Source organism: Camelina sativa, chromosome 6, assembly GCF_030686135.1.
Source record: "Camelina sativa cultivar CO46 ecotype springtype chromosome 6, ASM3068613v1".
In the NCBI taxonomy this organism is placed as follows: domain Eukaryota; kingdom Viridiplantae; phylum Streptophyta; class Magnoliopsida; order Brassicales; family Brassicaceae; genus Camelina; species Camelina sativa.
This window is the reverse complement of record NC_141885.1, coordinates 3,956,732-3,973,690: the sequence shown is the minus strand read 5'-3', so window position 1 is coordinate 3,973,690 and position 16,959 is coordinate 3,956,732. Positions and strand designations below refer to the sequence as shown.

Sequence of the window (16,959 nt, the reverse complement as noted above, 5' to 3'; positions counted from 1 at the left end):
TGATTAAACACAAGAGAGCAACTTCGATCTTCATCTTGGCGTGGTATGTATCAAAGTACTATCTGAACTTGTGATCAAAAAAGTTTCATCTAGAAAAAAGAAAGAGTTATTTCGAGGTGATTGCTAAAGGGACCAAAATCTCATATCCCCACCCAACTGATATAGTGCGTGACAATTTCAAACTCGAGTTCTATTATATGGAGCTAACTAAGAAAAATATGTCATGTCATATATTATTTTTAAAAAATAAATCAAAACTAAATTCAAAAAACAAAACAAATCAAAGATTAAAGAAACAAAATTTGTAGATTTTTTTATTAAGGAAATTATATGCCGGGTTGAGTTTATAAAAAAAAAAGGTTAGAATTTACATTTTTGAATTATATGTAGATTTGGGTTTACAAAAGAGGGTTAAAGTTTAGATTTTGTAATTAAAGAAAATGATATGTCGGTTTTGATTTATAAAAGAGTGGTTAGCCTTTAGGATTTAGATTTTATTATTAAACAAAATTATATGTTGGTTTCAATTTAAAATAAGGTTTAGGATTTAAATTTATAATTAAATAAAATTATATTTCAGTTGAGGTTTGTAATTAAATGGTTAGGGTTTTATATTTTTATCTTATTAAATTATGCTGATTTGTTTTAAATAATTTATTTAGATAATATTAATTATTTAATTTGTTTGATTAAATTATATGATAAATTTTGATGGGTTAATTAAGAGGAGGTGAATAAGAGAGGTACCTTTGGGACTAACCCAATAATTGTCCTATTAGACAAGTTATTTGTTACTTAAAAATAAAATAAGATTATATTTGTTTGTTAAATTTTTTCTTTCTTTCTTTACTGTTTAAGATTGTATAATTGTATTTCGATTTTTAATTTTATAATTTAACTCCCGGCATACCGCTAGATAATATGTTTTTTACATAATATTAATTTAATCAACTTAATTATATTATATATATAATTTTAATATTGATAATGTTAACAAAATAATAAAATGATGTTTTACCTGTGTAGCACATAGTTAATGATATTTTACCTAGAATTCTTTAAAATGAAGAACCCTAATAAAGTAAATAAAATTTCTAATTTAAATTTGTAATAAATCAAACACTATGCTCAATTATATTTGAAATTATTTTAATTTATTTTTAATATGACTATGAACCATCCTCCTATTTTTTTTTTTAGAGTGATATATATCCATTTACCATGAAAACAAAAAAGATAAGAGTTCAAACTTCAAATCGAAATGTGAATTTTTAAAACAGTTGGGTGAAATCTTCTAAAATGAAAAAAAATAAAGCTGAAACAGATCTCTCCTCCTATCTTTTGTTCTTTTCCGCCGTATGCATTACAGAACGGACAAGGTCCACTCAAATGAAAAGATCACGCGATATTTTTAGCTTTTATAAGGGGACCTCTTATATATCTCCAATAACACTCCTCATTTTGAAGGGAGCAAATCATTAAAATGAAGATTTGAGAGTTGGTTGTTCCAACAATAACCCTTCCAAAAATAGTTTTAAAGCTAATTAATTTGCAATATAGTCTTTAATGTTTCTAAAATTCACTAATAATGATAGAAACTCATAAATAACATAACATATATTTTATATATTATACAACATAAAATATTCTTTATTTTATTATACAATACACATTATTACATAATAAAAGTTACATGATAATATAAATTACATACATAATGATTAAAACTTTCATATAAATATATATATATATAACACAATAAAAATTATATCAAAAAATATTAAAAAAATATAATATCTTATATGATAAAACAAAATAATATGTAATTTTCAAAAAACATAAAAGAAAATTACATGTAAAAGAATAAAATTACTCAATATAACTATTTTCATTGTGCTCCCATATATGGTAAATTATTGCATTATTGTTTTTTTTGTAAATGGTATATCTTTTATATGTCAATAATTTTAATTTAGGGTCTTTGAATTTATATAGGTATATATATTTATAACACTTGAATTTGATAAAATTATTTGTAAGATATGTATATTAGAAGGACTAAAATGAAATTTGTAAAAATATTTGAGGGTCTCAATAGTGCACCCTCAAATTTGAGGGTTCACTATTCAAACCCTTAAAAATTAAGGATGTAAGGACCTGTTGGGATTCAAAAACCTTTCAAATTTAAAAGTTAGAGGGTCTGTTGGAGTTGCTCAAAGAGGTGTGAAATGTTTTGTTATTGTGCTCAGTAGATTTTGAAATTGTAGGAGGAAAAAATTATTGTCCTGACACGTTAAAAGGAAAAGGATTTTACTAGTTAGGCACGCTGTTGGTAACTTTCTGACAAGTGACAACACTGACAAGTGACAACCCCACAATGGTCAATAACCACTATGATGGTTTTTGGTTTAAAACTTTAAAGTAAAACCAAGGGTTGAACAGTAAACCGATGTCAATTTTAGAACCCTAGAAACTTAATTAGACATATTTAGATCATCATTAGTGGGAGCAACGATGAGCATTTCTCAAAAAATAAAAAGAATTATTTTTATTTCAAATTTTCTTTTTTCATTTATTTTTTAATATATGATCCAGTAAATAAATGACACTTGTCTCATTTCTTATGAGAATCGATTCTCAAGTTGCTCTAAAGAGAGTCGTTTCTCCTACTTTTCTCTTCTCTCTTCTTTTTTTTTTTTTTTATAAGAGTATTTGCATGAGCAATCCCCAATAATTATGCTCTTAGACAGATATAGTAAGAAATATATCCTCAAGTATTTAGCTTGCCACATCGTTACGAGAAAAAAATATACTGTATATAAGTATAAAAAATGGGTTAAACCGTGAATGTGATTGGAATATGTATGGGGTTCGACCGGTTTAATAAATCCCTAGCCATGGCATGAGACTGGCGAGGCGTCATAAAAATAGATAGAGATAATTTTGTTTGTGATAGTCTATGACATAGAGAGGTTATAAAGAAAAAAAAAACCAGAAAATATGTCTCGGTTGTTGCAAATTGGGTTGGCGAGATAAGTCAGAAACACTCAATGTGGTGGTGGGATTCGAGGCTTCTCGTCGGAGGGGAGGGCGTCATCACCGTATCTGTTGCTTCCGTATGAGGTCGTGGGAGATTCTCCGGGCGGTGGCAAAGTGGTGAATTTAAACTTTTATGATCCGACGAAAAAGAAGACAGTGAGGGTTCCTAACCAAACGATTCCAGAGAAGCTTAGCAAGTCGAGCTTCATCGGGTCGTCAATGGGATGGGTGGGTCAACTAAGCACCAAGGATCTAACCCTACACCTGACCAACATTTTCAATCCAATGGCCACCATATCATCCCAAAAGGTCATCTCGCTACCTCCGCTTCTACCCATGCGCTCCTCGCTTGAATCCACCAGACCTCTGTATAAGATGATTAAGTGCATGTCTCTATCCTCTCCCCCTGACCAAGAAGACCCATCATCGTGTAAAGTTTCCCTCAAGTGGGGAAGTTCCATCTCATTCTGTTAGCTAGGAGGAGTCTCATCGTGGATCCCCTACAGACTCAAAGATTCAGGTGTTCTCTACTCAGACAAATATTCCGTCTTTTATATTACTGAAACAACCCTACCCATTTTTAAATAGCAGAGCCACAGCCAAAGGTCTTGAATCGAGTATCAATGATCTGACCGGAATCATCGACCTTAATCTGGAGGCTCATAAGGTCCTCGTAGACAGGAGCTCCTACCAATCTTGTGCCAACGTCAAGGTCGTTCCTGTTGAAGGACCCAACGTTCCTAGGGTTTTCAAAGAAGTAGATCACATTCTCGTGGTACAATCGACGCCCTAACCCTAGAGGAGACGCCCATAGCCCTAGATAAGCTTTTCTCGACGTTTGCCTTATCATCATCATACTCACTCTCTCTCACTCTTTTTCCGAATTCAAGCGGAGTTTGTTTTATATATGAGTGGACAGTGAAAGTTCTAACAATTTCTTTAATTAGAAATTAATAATCATCTTTAGTTTATATCTTCCACAATATCATATACTAATTATTTTGAACATGTGATACTAAATAGTAATCAGAAACAGTAAAAGGTTTCTATATTGAAAATGGCTTGAGAAGCTTACAAATTTGATATCCAACGTACAAGGTAGTTAGCGATGATAACCAAATCTAGTCTCTCATTCTAACCAAACATATGATAAGTATTGGAAAATGTCTCATCAAAAAGAAACAGAACAAATGATTTGATATAACCAACATATATATATATATATAGAGAGAAAAAGGAATCCAAATCTTGAGAATAAGACTCAAAGCTAAGCAAGAGCAGGCATGTCCTTGAGCCACTGGTCCAATGACTTACCAATAGAGTAAACAATAAACCCTATCTTCTTCAGTTTCTCTGCATCAACAACATTTCTTCCATCGAAGACAAATGCTGGTTTCTGCATATTTTCAAAGATCCGCTCATAGTCAAGTGTCTTAAAATCCTCCCACTCAGTTAACAAGAGATTCCGTGAGCGTCTTTGGTGGCAGCATAAGCGTCCCAAGCGACTGAGACTTGTTTCACAGTGGTTGGAATAATGAGTTGGAGGTGAAGTGGATGGTCCCAGTCGAACTTGTTCATGGTTAAGTCTCTTTGGATCTGTTCTTCAGTGACTTGTGGATGATAGATGTTTTCTCGGTTTTAAAGAAAGCATAGGAAGTTTTGGGTCTTCCTTCGATTCGTTGTCTGGGAAAATGAGAAAAGAGAGAGTGTGAGAGGGAGGAAGAGAGAAAGGGGAAACAGAGGAGATCAAGAAGAAGCAGTGACAAGTGTGTGTGAGAGCGAGGGAAGGAAGAAAGGGCTACTTCGGTAACTTTGGCTTTTTAAGAAGTGAAAGAGGACTTTTTGCTTCAGCAAGAAGATTCGACGTGGCAAGGCTTTGAGCTTTCCATTACTTTCTTTAGTAAATAGGGATCATCCTCGAACATCAGATCAATGCAATAATTATTCCATAAAACACTAAAGAAAGTAGCATCACAATGCAGAAGAAGACTCGGTTGGGGTCAATAGCTAATAAACATTGAAACAACTTAGCTAAAACAATTGAAAATTAAGCATAAAACAACCAAACCAAACACACCTCTCCTATCATATCTACTGTTTGGCGAATTTCGAAGGCTCAGATCTACGCCGACCAACCGATTCGTGAGGGAGCAGCGGGTCAATATTGCCGACTTCACCAGATGAGCCGACCATGTCGTCCCTCTCGATCCCCAATTCGCCAAATAGTGCCTGCCGACCGCCAACCTCTCTGAACATCTCATTCTCAAGCTCGCCGATCAATGTCTGCTGACCGTCAATCTCACCATCTCCTTCATTCCCCGATTTGATGACCCGCACTCACTGACTCCCGACCATAAATCCCGTGGCACCACTCTCAAGTATGACGCCCTCAAGGCCGACACCGATCATAACGTCTCCCGAATCCACTCGACGAGCCCGGCCAATCCAGGTCATCGCATGCCTTAGCCAACTTCAATGCGCCTTATCCAATCTCCGATCAAGAAATAGGAGCAGCGACAGCAGGTCCCAATTGAAGAACGACGGCAACATAAATTAGGGTTTACCAATTGGGCAAGCACAACAAAAAAGAGGAGAAAGAATAGAGGAAGCAAGAAAAGTAAAACAGTAATAAAGAGTTGGAGAGAGAGATTTACCTTTTTTATGAAGAGAAGCAAGTGAAGAAAAATATAAGAAGGGAGGAGACATAAATAAGTAATAAAAACGGAAATTATACTGTAAAAGTCTATTACCTTGATCTGCGTTAAGTTCATTCGTGGAATTTTTTCGAATACAGCGCCCAACGCTCAGCGAAGACCATTGTTTCGAACTCGTTTCCCGAGGAGATCCGGAGCACTTAGTTGCGAGCTGGCATATAAATGCACGTTTTTTTAGCATGTCCGTCTATCGCAGAAAGATTACCGCTCTTTGGAATAAAAAGAGAATTATTGTTGGATATGGGTTTTGCCCCTATATGCCACTCGGCCCAACAAGTCCTGCTAAACATATCAATTTAGAATTTTGGTCCGACGAATTGAGGGAAGGCCCAATATGCTAAACAGGCTAACTGCAGAGGACTATTTCGAGAATTCGCGCTGGAACCCTAGGTAACCCTAGATCAACAGTCGCCTATAAAAGCATATAACATTTATTGGAATCACTATTTAGACCCCCAGACATTACCTAGAGAACAATATTTTGCATCGAAATCCGAGTTTATTGCCTTCTTTGTAATTCGTTTCCACTTTTGAACTCGTCATTTTTCTGCTCGTTAGCTTGTCTGTAAGCTGACGAACATAATCTTGACTCTTTGTAAGTGACAACCTTATTTCTCGTTAATAAAAGGATCAGCTCCATTCTTATTCTGTAAAATTTTGTTTATTAATATTGTATGAAACTCAGTACAATCATCTGTTCAGATTTCATCTGTTCAGATTTCATATGAGTATTTTTCGGATTTTGAGTTTGGATATTCAAAACTTCGGTTCGGGTTTTGAGTTTGGGACAGTTCTGACTATGTGAACAACCACAATTCTAAACTGCAAAGGGTCAGATTTCAGTTTCTGAATTATTTGCAGAAAAACAAGTCTGATTACCACGAGAGCTTGTCTCAATTAGACTAATTCTAGATTCTGTATAGTTTTGATCATCTTCTTCGTATATGGGATTGCTAAATTCAGGGAATGCGGCTCAATGAAGTAGTAGACAGAGCTAGAGCGAGATATGGTTAAATCGGAAGAATTTGGAAAACCATCACATGTCTCTTCGTGTTAATGGTTTTGTGACTTGTTCCGTTGTATCTGATATAGAACATATATCCTCTGTTTTCAGTCTCTTTGTTGCTGTTAAAACGAATCAGAAACAAGTTTTATGTTAAGTTTGTTTAAAATTTTAGAAAATGCAATCATTTTTAAGAACCCCAAATATAGCAACTATCAATGGACTCATGAAATTAATAAGTTCTTAATCTAACTTTTTTACAAAATTAATAATAAAAGAGAATATTGCACTCACACTTACTTTCACCCAAAATATTCACACACACACACCCACTTTTTGCTATAGGTATACTTTTGTCCTATACAATTACATATTACCCCTCTCTTTCCATGTTACCAATCTCGATTTTTTTTTCTTTTCCTTTGTCCATTTTCTCTTCTACTTTATCCAACCTCACCTTTTTTTTTTCTTTTTTTCTCGCTATCATCTTCTCACAAAATTCTCAGTTCTCAGTTCTCACTACCTCGTATAATAATTTTTTTATTTCAATAAGATAAAAGAATTACCAAATCAACGACCAATTCTCTCACAAACCCTTTAATCCCCAAATGTTTCTTAAACTCTCATCTTCTATCTTCCGTTCCACAATCTTGCCAATTTCAACCAAACTCATCTTCAAATTACTATCTTACCATCATCAATCTCTCTGTCGTCTGCTCTCTTCCTCCTTAACAATGTCAGATTCACCTAACTCCCCTTTTATTCCAACAGCCACTAAACCCGAATTGCTTCTCTCACTCAAATTCCATCTGGGTTCTTGCTTCAGCAACGATCCAATAGCTCCTCCACCAAACCATCTTATCATTGTTATAAGTGAAGCAAGCGTAGTTGGCAAAGACGCATCCATCAACAAGCTTCGACAAGTTCGTCAAAGTCTTCATTTTGTCGTCACAGTAGATTGACGGTAAATATTAATTCTTTGACTTTAAAGATGAGTTTTTGTCAATGGTTGAGAAAGATGAGCTTCTTGAGCACGCACTTGTTGAGATTACAAAGGGATACCTAAGAAGCAGATTCAAGAGTTCATGGGTAAAGGGTACGATATTGTTTCGAGAGTCAATATCCAATGAGTTAAGACGTAGAGGAAGATTCTTGGGAGCTCTGCTGTGTTTGTTTTCATTGTTGCGAAGAGTGAGCTTGTGATGGTTGAGAGGTTGGCTGATGGAGAACAGAGAGTCATGAGGAGTTGCTTGTTAGAGTTGCTACAACAAGAGAAGAGATTATGTTGTTTCTTTGGGTTAATGACCACATGGTCAGATTCTAATGGATGTGCTTAAATAGTCTATAGTTATAAATTATAAGAATGAACAAGATTCATCGGCAGTTGTTCGAGTGAGTTGTTGTTGTTGTCGTTCCCTCCTAGAGAGACCTTTTCCATTAGCACATCCATTAAACTCTGACCATGTGGTCATTAACCCCAAGAAACAATTTAATCTCTTCTCTTGTTCATTCTCATAATTTGAAACATTGGATACCACATGATCAGAGTTTAAATTGACGTGAATAGTGTAAAAAAACTCCAAAAAGTATACCACTAGCAAAAAGTATGTCAAAGTGAAAGAACTTTGTTTCAAAGTAGGTGTATATGCAAATCACCTATAATAAAATTTGTTTTAAGCAATTTTGGTTAGATCGTTTGATGGAGATGCCCTTATATATATAAGCAAAGGCCAACCTTATAAACGGCACGTAGTTTCTATCCACTGGTAAACAAGTTTTGTTTTGGGACTAACTTAAACAAACGGCAGGTAGTTTTAATGACTAAAATGTAAGTGAGTGATCTCCTCGTCTGCTTTCTTCTTCGTGCGACATACAGTTCTGGGTTTGCTGAAGATTATTCTGGAAAAAAAAATTCCTCCATCACAAATTTGATTCGTGTTCTTGAAACGATCGATTCAAAATCACATGTACGTATAACATAATCGTATTCCCTTCTTCTATGAACCTTCGATTTCCCTTTTTTTTCGATTTCTCGCTTGTTTTTCTTGATCAGGAAACACTCGGTGAACCGGCCTCCGACACCTGATAAAGACGATGCAGCTGAAGGATTCGAGAAAGACGAGGTCACGCTTCGTGAAATCATTAACGTCAAGGTTCTTTTTTTTTCAGAGCGAAATCGATTTCAATTACTGTTGATTTGACTTTTTTGATTGAAAGGTCTTTTTTTTTTTTTTTTTTGGTTGTTGTTGGGGAAATTGACATGGTGGTATAGTTGGTGGAGAGTGGAGAGAAGGAGAATCTAATGGAGCTTGTGAGAGATAGATTGGTCGAGTGTGGTTGGAAAGATGAGATGAGAATTGCTTGCAGGTTCTTTTATTATACCTTTTTAACCTAAATCAATCAAGTTTTGATTCTGATCAATCTTTTGAAGTTGGTGTAGTTGTTGCTAGTGCCTTATTAGGGTTTGGTTAAAGCTTCTTAGTTTGCCTATAAGTTTAGTGAAGAGGCATCATTGATTCTAAGAGTTTCCTCTGAAGTCTCAGTTATGTTTTGAGGTTTAAGAGTTTCGAAATTGGTTAATTGTTGTTGTTGTTGTTGATGATGCAAAGCTAAGATTTTTCAGCTTTTTCTTTTGTACTGTTAACTGAATTGGATTCGAACAAGTGAACTATCTTTGTTTGAGAAGTTGGTTTTTGTTTGGTGGATTAGCTTACATTTGAAAGCTCTTCTTTTGGGAATGCAGGGAGCATGTTAAGAAGAAAGGGAGAAAAGATGTTACAGTTGATGAACTGATCCGAGTGATCACTCCAAAAGGCAGAGGTAAAAAAGATAAACGGATGAGTTCATTTAAGATTTAGCGGAACATGGAAAAACCAGTTTCTTATGTCCCGCTGATTCGTTGAGTTAGTAATCTTGACTTTTGTTTCTATTGATGTTCTTTGTGTGTGTTTGCAGCTTCAGTACCAGATTCCGTGAAGGCAGAGCTGTTGAACAGAATTCAAAACTTCATTGTATCAGCTGCTCTTTGACTTTGTTTTGACATACTTTACTACGAAGATGGTGTTTGTCTCTATGGTTGTGGTTTCTACTTGTAGCCAAACACTAACCATATCATCTCTGCTGTTGTAGAATTAGCATTTTCATATTTCAACTCGTTTTTGTGCCAAATGAAACGTTGCCATACTCAAGAATATGTTGTCGCAGTAGTGGATTTTGGATAAACATGGAACAAGATATATATAAACATGTAGAAATTAATGAGAGCACGAGATCTGAAAATGTTTTTTTCAATACTTGTGAGATATATATCTGGAATCGGGATATTATGTAGCAGAACCAACCTCGTGTAGGTCTCTACAAGAAACTACCGAAGTTAGATTGTACAGTCAGATCAGTACTCATATGCTTAAAAGTTAAACTTGTTAGGACAATTTTTTATTTTCGTTACACAAGCAAACACAACAAATAGTAACTCACATCATTTTTTTTTGGCTCTGTTTCAAAAGAGTATCGAATCTCTCACAAACACAGACACATACTCACACATCAGACACGACACGAATGAGAGTAGTCGCTTATCCTGCAGAGCCTCTCCCCCCTTTGATCTTGAAGACATCATTCATTACTAGTGTTTAACTTATAGTAATGAATGACAACGACTTGCGACGTGCCCACTATTTGTAAAAATATGGATTTGTCAACGTCAATATTAATTGATGTATATGTTAGTGTATCAAGTAGCATTAATACAATTAGAGTATATATAAAGGAACAACTATCATGATCCATTATTACACGAAACCAAAGTCATACTTACCAGTTACTCCAAACATATTTGCATTCTCTGCTAACCGCAACAGCTATGAACTTAAGGTTAGCAGGACACGAGCATCGTGTTCGTGTCTCCCTAGTTGACCATCGCAATGTTTTGGATGCTTGCGATCGTTCATATGGTTTAGGCTGCTCTTGTAGTGAAAGCAAGTTTACTATCCACTTGAAATGTATATTCGTGTTCAACATACAAGAGATATTAGACCACCCTTCTCATGTTGGGCATTGCCTTGAGCTACTTACCACTGGAGCTCCTGATCACACCAAACCAAAATGGCATCTATGCGGTAAAAACACCAAGCGCATTCTTTATCATTGCTCCGATTGTAAACTCAGTTTAGATGTCGATTGCATGATTAAATACCATGCGTGCCCGAGACTGTCTAACTTTTTTTGCTCGTTTCGCTCATCATCTTAGACTCATGAGCTTCAACAAAGAAAACGATGAAGAAATCAGCTTGTGTGGAGCATGTGCTCGTAAGAAGAAACGACATTTCCTGAGCCCACAACCTCTCTCTCTCTCGACCTTGAAAGCAAACGAAAAGAAGAAAAATGTGGAGCTTGTCATCAAATTCTATGCGAAGGATTCATCTACACTACATATCAGAATGAGAAATTTGACTTGCTATGCAGTTCGATTACTGTGCCATTTTTCCATGGAGATCATGATCATCATTTACTCTACCTCAAACTAGAGTAAGGTAACGTGAAGACTAGTCAGAGCTGCGGCATCGATGAAACAGAAGTCGTCCTATCTAGGTTGTACCAAATGCAATTATTTTTTGGATTTCCGTTGTGCCACTCTACTATTAACGGTAACGCTTCCTAGGTACGATGATCGTCCCACTAACTAACTCTATGTTGCGGTGATAAAAAGGCAAGCGGCAAGTATTGTATTGGTGTGATATTTGCGAAAGAGAAGCAAATCCAAAGAATTGGTTCTACACTTGTAAAGATTGCGGTGTCACTTTACATGTTTTCTGTGTAGTTGGGGATATCAGGTACGCCAAACCAGGAGGAAATATCGACCGCTATTATGGATTGTTGTCTAACAATAGCCCTTCACGGCCACTTTGCAACACTTGCCATTGTCGTTGCCCAGGTCCCTTCATTCTACATGATCCATATAACTGATGTTCGAGTCTCATACTCATTTATAATGTTGTTTTTTGAATTATTGCTGTATACTACTGTCTTTTTGCTTCTTTTTTTTGGTATTAGCTTGAATTGGTTGTTGTTGTGACTAAGGAAATCCTAGTGTTATTTATTTTAACTTCCGATCAAAATCTATCATTAGAAGTGTCAAAAAAGAAAATTAATTTTCAAAGCTTGATAATATGCTCAAAAGTTAAACTAGTCATTTAGGACAACTTGTTTTCTCCTTACACAAGCAAACACAAACAGGTAGCTCACATCATTTTTTTTTGGCTCTGTTTATAGTCTCTTTTTCTCTCTATATTCTTCTACATAAATCTTTGTTTCAAAAGAGTATTGAATCTCTCACAAACACAGATACACACTCACACATCAGACACGACACGAATGAGAGTAGTCGCTTACTCGGCAGAGCCTCTTCGCCCTTTTGCTTGCCTTAAGACCACACATACTCTCATCCCTTCTTAGTAAACATACATTTGGATCCGACTCTTAACTAAATCCCAAAAGCTTACGCTGTTATGGTAATACATATATATAGATAGATTTCATACAAAACCCCCTCACCCCTACGCAACGTGGCATTGCAAAGGTTGATTGTTTCGGCTTATGCAGAACCAGCTTGTTCGCAGAGGTCTAGCAGATCCAATGTCTGCAACAAACATCACAGTCAGTTGATGATTATAATGCTTCTACAAAAGCTTAAATGATTTACTTCCAGTTCCAGGTTCCAATTCCACATGATGAAACACAATATCTACTTTTTGTTTTGAAGAAGGTTACTATCACCGTTCAACGAGGACATACATTTGCTTTCTTTTGTAATAAGATGTAACTATTCAATCATTATTTATGCACTTATTTTTCTAGTTTTTGACATTCACAACACGCACCTCAGGAACAGAGAGCTCAAGGCGGAATTTAGGACCATCATAGTGGTGAAGAACTGGCCTGAAGGAGTCCTCTTCCAAGGCTTTGCAGATTTTCCTCACTCTGATCCTCACCTGTTACGATTTAAGAGAAAAAAGTTTTAATTGGTACAAGTAGCTCCAAATAAAGACTAAAACAATGAAAATCACTGTGAATTAAGTTTCAACCTGAGCCGGGAACCTTGACTCTCCTTTGCACTTTTTGTCTTCCCAAGCAGTAGCATCAATATTAGTACCTCCAAAAGTTGTTGCCTGAACCAGGAATCATGTCATGGAATAATTTAGTAAATGGTAGAATAAAAAAAAAACCATTGTTACGACAGAAGAAGAAGCACGAGAACAAACCTCAAAGATGCCATGAAGCTGGTGAGTGGTGTAGTTGTAAAGAAACAGGGGCAATCCAGGTGTTATTGCTCGAACAGAGTCTCTGTATCTTGGAGGTAAACCTGACAAATTAAACAACATTTATACGAAATGCAGAGTTCGCAAAACAAAATATTTACTTGCAGTCTGAATTTCAGTACAACACTGAGAAAGCATATTGGAACTTACCAAAGAGGTGACGTTTCATATCCTCCTGCATGGTATCATTGTTGCAAACAAAGATGTAACCACCAAGAACTTCGTTCCTCGGAAGCGTCTCAGAAGCAGGCAAGGTTTTAAACCTCTTGTCAACAGCCAAATTCATCATATTCCCATTATCATTACTGTTGTTGCTGTGTTTGTTGTTGTTGCTCATCTCCTTGTGAGCAACAACATTACCACTATACTTGTTGATTTTAGCGTTGTTACCTCCACTTTTGAAATCATTCTTCTGGAGAGCAGTATTCATATTGTAAACATTCCCTTGCATCGAAGAAGCCTTCCCCATGATCATGGGATCACCAAATTTGGCATCCAAGTTCAACATGTTGAAGTTAAGATTGTTGTTGCTGTCCTGGAAACTAAACTTGTTGTCATTATTAGGCCTGAACTCAGTGTAACCTTTGGAAAGATCAAGATTGTTCATCCTCTCCCCTTTCATCCTAGTTTGCTCAGCTAGCTTCGTTGCAACAGTGGACCATTTGTGATCCTCTGTTGCTCTCGTCTGACCTCGTAACTCATCACCCAATTGCCAGAAACTGTCCATAATTCGTAAATCTAGCCGAGACAAAAACAAAAACCACCGAACAAATCCATATCAAATTCAAAAGCGAATGAACAATTAAATCGAAATATTTCAAATCTCAAAACCCTAATCATCAACTGAACACACAAACTCCCATCAAATTTCAAATCCATCATCCAAAACTGATCGGTTGATTTACAAAAACGAGATTTAGGAGCAGAATCTTAAACACTAGATTTAGGGAATATACAGAGAGATACACATCGAGAGAGAGAGAGAAGAGAGATTACAGACCTTTTTAGTTAGCTTCTTCGTTTCCTCAAAATAAGGGAGGACGTGAGGATGAGAAACCGAAGAAGGAAACAACACGTCAGAGAGAGGAGAGGTAGAATGAAGAAGAAGAAATGGTCCTCTCTCAATGGTTGGATTTGGGATCTGTATTTTATCACAACTCTTTTTACCCAAAGAGCCCCTTTGTTTTCTCGGTTTATTACGTTGTTTTGCCATTGCCGTATTGAACACGCGTCATTGCCTCAGTAGCTTTCGAGTTTGAAAGCTCCAAACTTTGGATCCAGTTTTTTCTACCTATAGCTGGACTCGTTCTCCACCGTCCGATCTAGTTGACAAAACTACCACTTGTATATTAGATTTTTCATTTTTTTTTTTTTTAGTCTGTTGATTTGTTTGTCGTAGATATTTTTCTTTTTCGACAATCATATTTTTTAGCATATTCGTGTTCAGTTCAGATATTTTATAATGTTTTTTTATTTTATTTTTCTCTAACGTGTATTGAAAGTACCTGAATAATTAACATAAATGTTGTCCTAACTAAAATCAGATTATGGACATTTTCGAGTAAATAAATATTCACCTTTAATGGTTACAAGACTATAGATAGGCTCGGTTATGAAATCTAAACAAATTTATCACTGTACTGTGAGGATTATTAAATTTTTTGAAATTTCTGTAAGTTTTTTCTTGGTTGTTTTGTTGGTATTTGATTTTTTCTTTGTTTGTTTTTTTTCTTTGTGATAACAACTTTTTGTTGTTATGTTTTATCGTAGATGTTTTTTTTTTGGACAAAATTCAAATGATTTTTTGATATTCACGTTGTCTCAGATTATTAGATATTTAAGTTTTTTTTTTTTTTTGAAATTACTCTACATCTATGTCTATTCCAAATATTATTTGTGGTCATGGTCTCTCCTTTCTTTAACCCCTAATTTCCTGAGGCATATTTACAAAATTTAATAGAAATTTATATATAAGAAAATATCAAAAGATAATCTGAAAAAATAAATATAATTTATTCAGTTTGATAGTTATAATCTGAATGATAATTAAGTAAAATATTGGATAAAATCATATACATAAGAGTTAATACCATATGTGTTTGATATAATTACAATTTTAGATGTTCCTGCAAAATACTAAAAAATCGTTAATTTACATAATATTGGGCAAAAAAAAAAACTTATTGCAAATACATAAATGGGATGATGAAATGTACATGAATTAAACAAATAGCTATCAAAAATGATTGAAAAATTACATAAAAAGCATATTTAATCGATTTAAAAGTTATATTACCTTAAGAGAAGTGATTTGCTCTACACACCTGAAAAATGTTATAAGATTAAAAAGATTAGCTAAACAATGAGAATAATAAACCATTTGCTTGCAAATTCAAAATAAAAAAATTGCAAATGATAGATTATCTATGATTTAGATGAACAACTATGATAAGATCGATTATCGGTTATCAATTATCAGATCTTTTTGAAGCTAAAAAATATAATGCAATGAGAATATATATCGAATATTGTGTATTACCTGTTTAGATTTTATATATGGGATGCACAATATTTGACTGTATTAAATATGTTTACATATGTAATATTTGAATTTTAAATGCTTGATTTTTAATGTAACAAATTATCATAAAATATGTCACCAAATTAAATAATAACAACTTTAAAGGATTTCCAAATATTTTGGAACGATATTATTTTAAAATTTTAGTATCATAATTTTTTTAATGGTTATTTCAAGTGCTAATTTTTTGGGTGATTGATTTTATTTCGATTTCCTTATTATCTCTAAACAATTTTTAAATATGGTTAGTTCTTCATAATCGAAATAATTAACATTAAAGATTTCTAGGATTTGAAAATTGTAGTTGTTACATTAGATACTAAATCTTCACCATTTAGATTTTTTGGTTACAATCACTTATGGATATTATTTAATTTTTTTCTTCTTTCATTATTATCGAAATTAATATGCCATATTTATGGAATATTTTGTTACAATTTCTGGCGGCAATTAATGGTTTATTTTATTTAGACTTTTTTTAATCTAATTTTTTTAGTTAATCTTAAATTACAAAATTACCCTTATCTTCTTCATTAAGATCTGATTAGTACAAATGATTTCTCCAAAATCACGCTAGCAATTGATTTTTTCACGATTTTGATGTGTTTTTGTACATAAATATGTTAGATACATCAATTAACCATTGATTTATGAGTCAAAAACAAAAACCATATTATTTATCACATTTTTTTCCCAACATGGCATAATTCCGGTGAATCACCATCGGTAAGTGCTTTCTCCAACGTCGTTCTTTGACCAACGAAGGATCGTGAGGGAGAAGAGAACTTGAATTCTCAAATTCACATATGAGATTTTTAAAAAACATCATTACACATGAAATTCTAAAATTATGTTTGTTAGAAAAAAACTGAAAAAAAAAACTCATTCGTTAACCCGTTTTAAAGGACGCAGATCTTTTTGACTCGTATCCAATTCTGTTGATTTGCCCGATTTCAAATTTTCGGGTTATTTAAAAAAATAACCCAACCCAAAATACTTAAAAGTCTCATTTAACCTAATTTACATTGTATTCTTTTTTGGTCATTGGGGGCATTTTCGTACAAGGACAAGTTGTACTTTTCTTTTACTAATATAGGTATATGTAGAATCTTATAAAACATTTTTGAGGAAAATAATTACTTTTTTTTGTCTACAGAAAAATAATTATTGTTATCATAGAAATAATCTCACACGATATAACCAAGTTAACGATTTTTGCATTACATGTCACGATAAATACTACTCCCTCCATTTCAAAATATATGATGTTTTAACTAAAGCACGCAGATTAAGAAGTCTTTACTT

At 34.3% G+C, this 16,959-nt stretch overlaps 2 protein-coding genes, 1 long non-coding RNA gene and 2 pseudogenes across 3 annotated transcripts; 3 read left to right on the top strand and 2 right to left on the bottom strand.

Annotated features, from left to right (window-relative positions):
• The first annotated feature begins 2,896 nt into the window (after positions 1 to 2,896).
• Positions 2,897 to 3,762, top strand: LOC147942227 (uncharacterized; annotated as a pseudogene).
• A 300-nt stretch (positions 3,763 to 4,062) lies between these two features.
• Positions 4,063 to 5,604, bottom strand: LOC104790359 (uncharacterized). Its single transcript, XR_002038595.2, has 2 exons — positions 4,842 to 5,604; positions 4,063 to 4,722 (listed from the first exon to the last, which is right to left on the bottom strand). It is a non-coding gene; the product is annotated as an uncharacterized LOC104790359 (long non-coding RNA).
• Positions 5,605 to 7,364: 1,760 nt separating this feature from the next.
• Positions 7,365 to 8,080, top strand: LOC104698676 (guanylate kinase 3, chloroplastic pseudogene; annotated as a pseudogene).
• A 420-nt stretch (positions 8,081 to 8,500) lies between these two features.
• Positions 8,501 to 9,924, top strand: LOC104790358 (transcription and mRNA export factor ENY2). Its single transcript, XM_010516091.3, has 5 exons — positions 8,501 to 8,723; positions 8,810 to 8,909; positions 9,029 to 9,123; positions 9,500 to 9,576; positions 9,712 to 9,924. Coding segments are annotated over exons 1-5 (348 nt in total). The 5' UTR covers positions 8,501 to 8,721; the 3' UTR covers positions 9,786 to 9,924.
• Positions 9,925 to 11,925: 2,001 nt separating this feature from the next.
• LOC104790357 (B2 protein) lies at positions 11,926 to 14,474 on the bottom strand. Its single transcript, XM_010516090.2, has 6 exons — positions 14,074 to 14,474; positions 13,224 to 13,811; positions 13,017 to 13,117; positions 12,840 to 12,923; positions 12,636 to 12,746; positions 11,926 to 12,394 (listed from the first exon to the last, which is right to left on the bottom strand). Exons 2-6 carry the CDS (start codon positions 13,798 to 13,800, stop codon positions 12,350 to 12,352), a joined length of 918 nt encoding a protein of 305 aa, XP_010514392.2. The 5' UTR covers positions 13,801 to 13,811; positions 14,074 to 14,474; the 3' UTR covers positions 11,926 to 12,349.
• Positions 14,475 to 16,959: the final 2,485 nt, after the last annotated feature.

Coding starts and splice junctions, on each gene's coding strand:
- LOC104790358 (XM_010516091.3), top strand. Junction 8,910..9,028: donor GTGAAATCATTAACGTCAAG/GTTCTTTTTTTT, acceptor ATGGTGGTATAG/TTGGTGGAGAGTGGAGAGAA. Junction 9,124..9,499: donor GAGATGAGAATTGCTTGCAG/GTTCTTTTATTA, acceptor TTGGGAATGCAG/GGAGCATGTTAAGAAGAAAG.
- LOC104790357 (XM_010516090.2), bottom strand. CDS start 13,800: ATGGACAGTTTCTGGCAATTGGGTGATGAGTTACGAGGTCAGACGAGA. Junction 13,118..13,223: donor TATGAAACGTCACCTCTTTG/GTAAGTTCCAAT, acceptor TTAATTTGTCAG/GTTTACCTCCAAGATACAGA. Junction 12,747..12,839: donor AGTCAAGGTTCCCGGCTCAG/GTTGAAACTTAA, acceptor AAATCGTAACAG/GTGAGGATCAGAGTGAGGAA.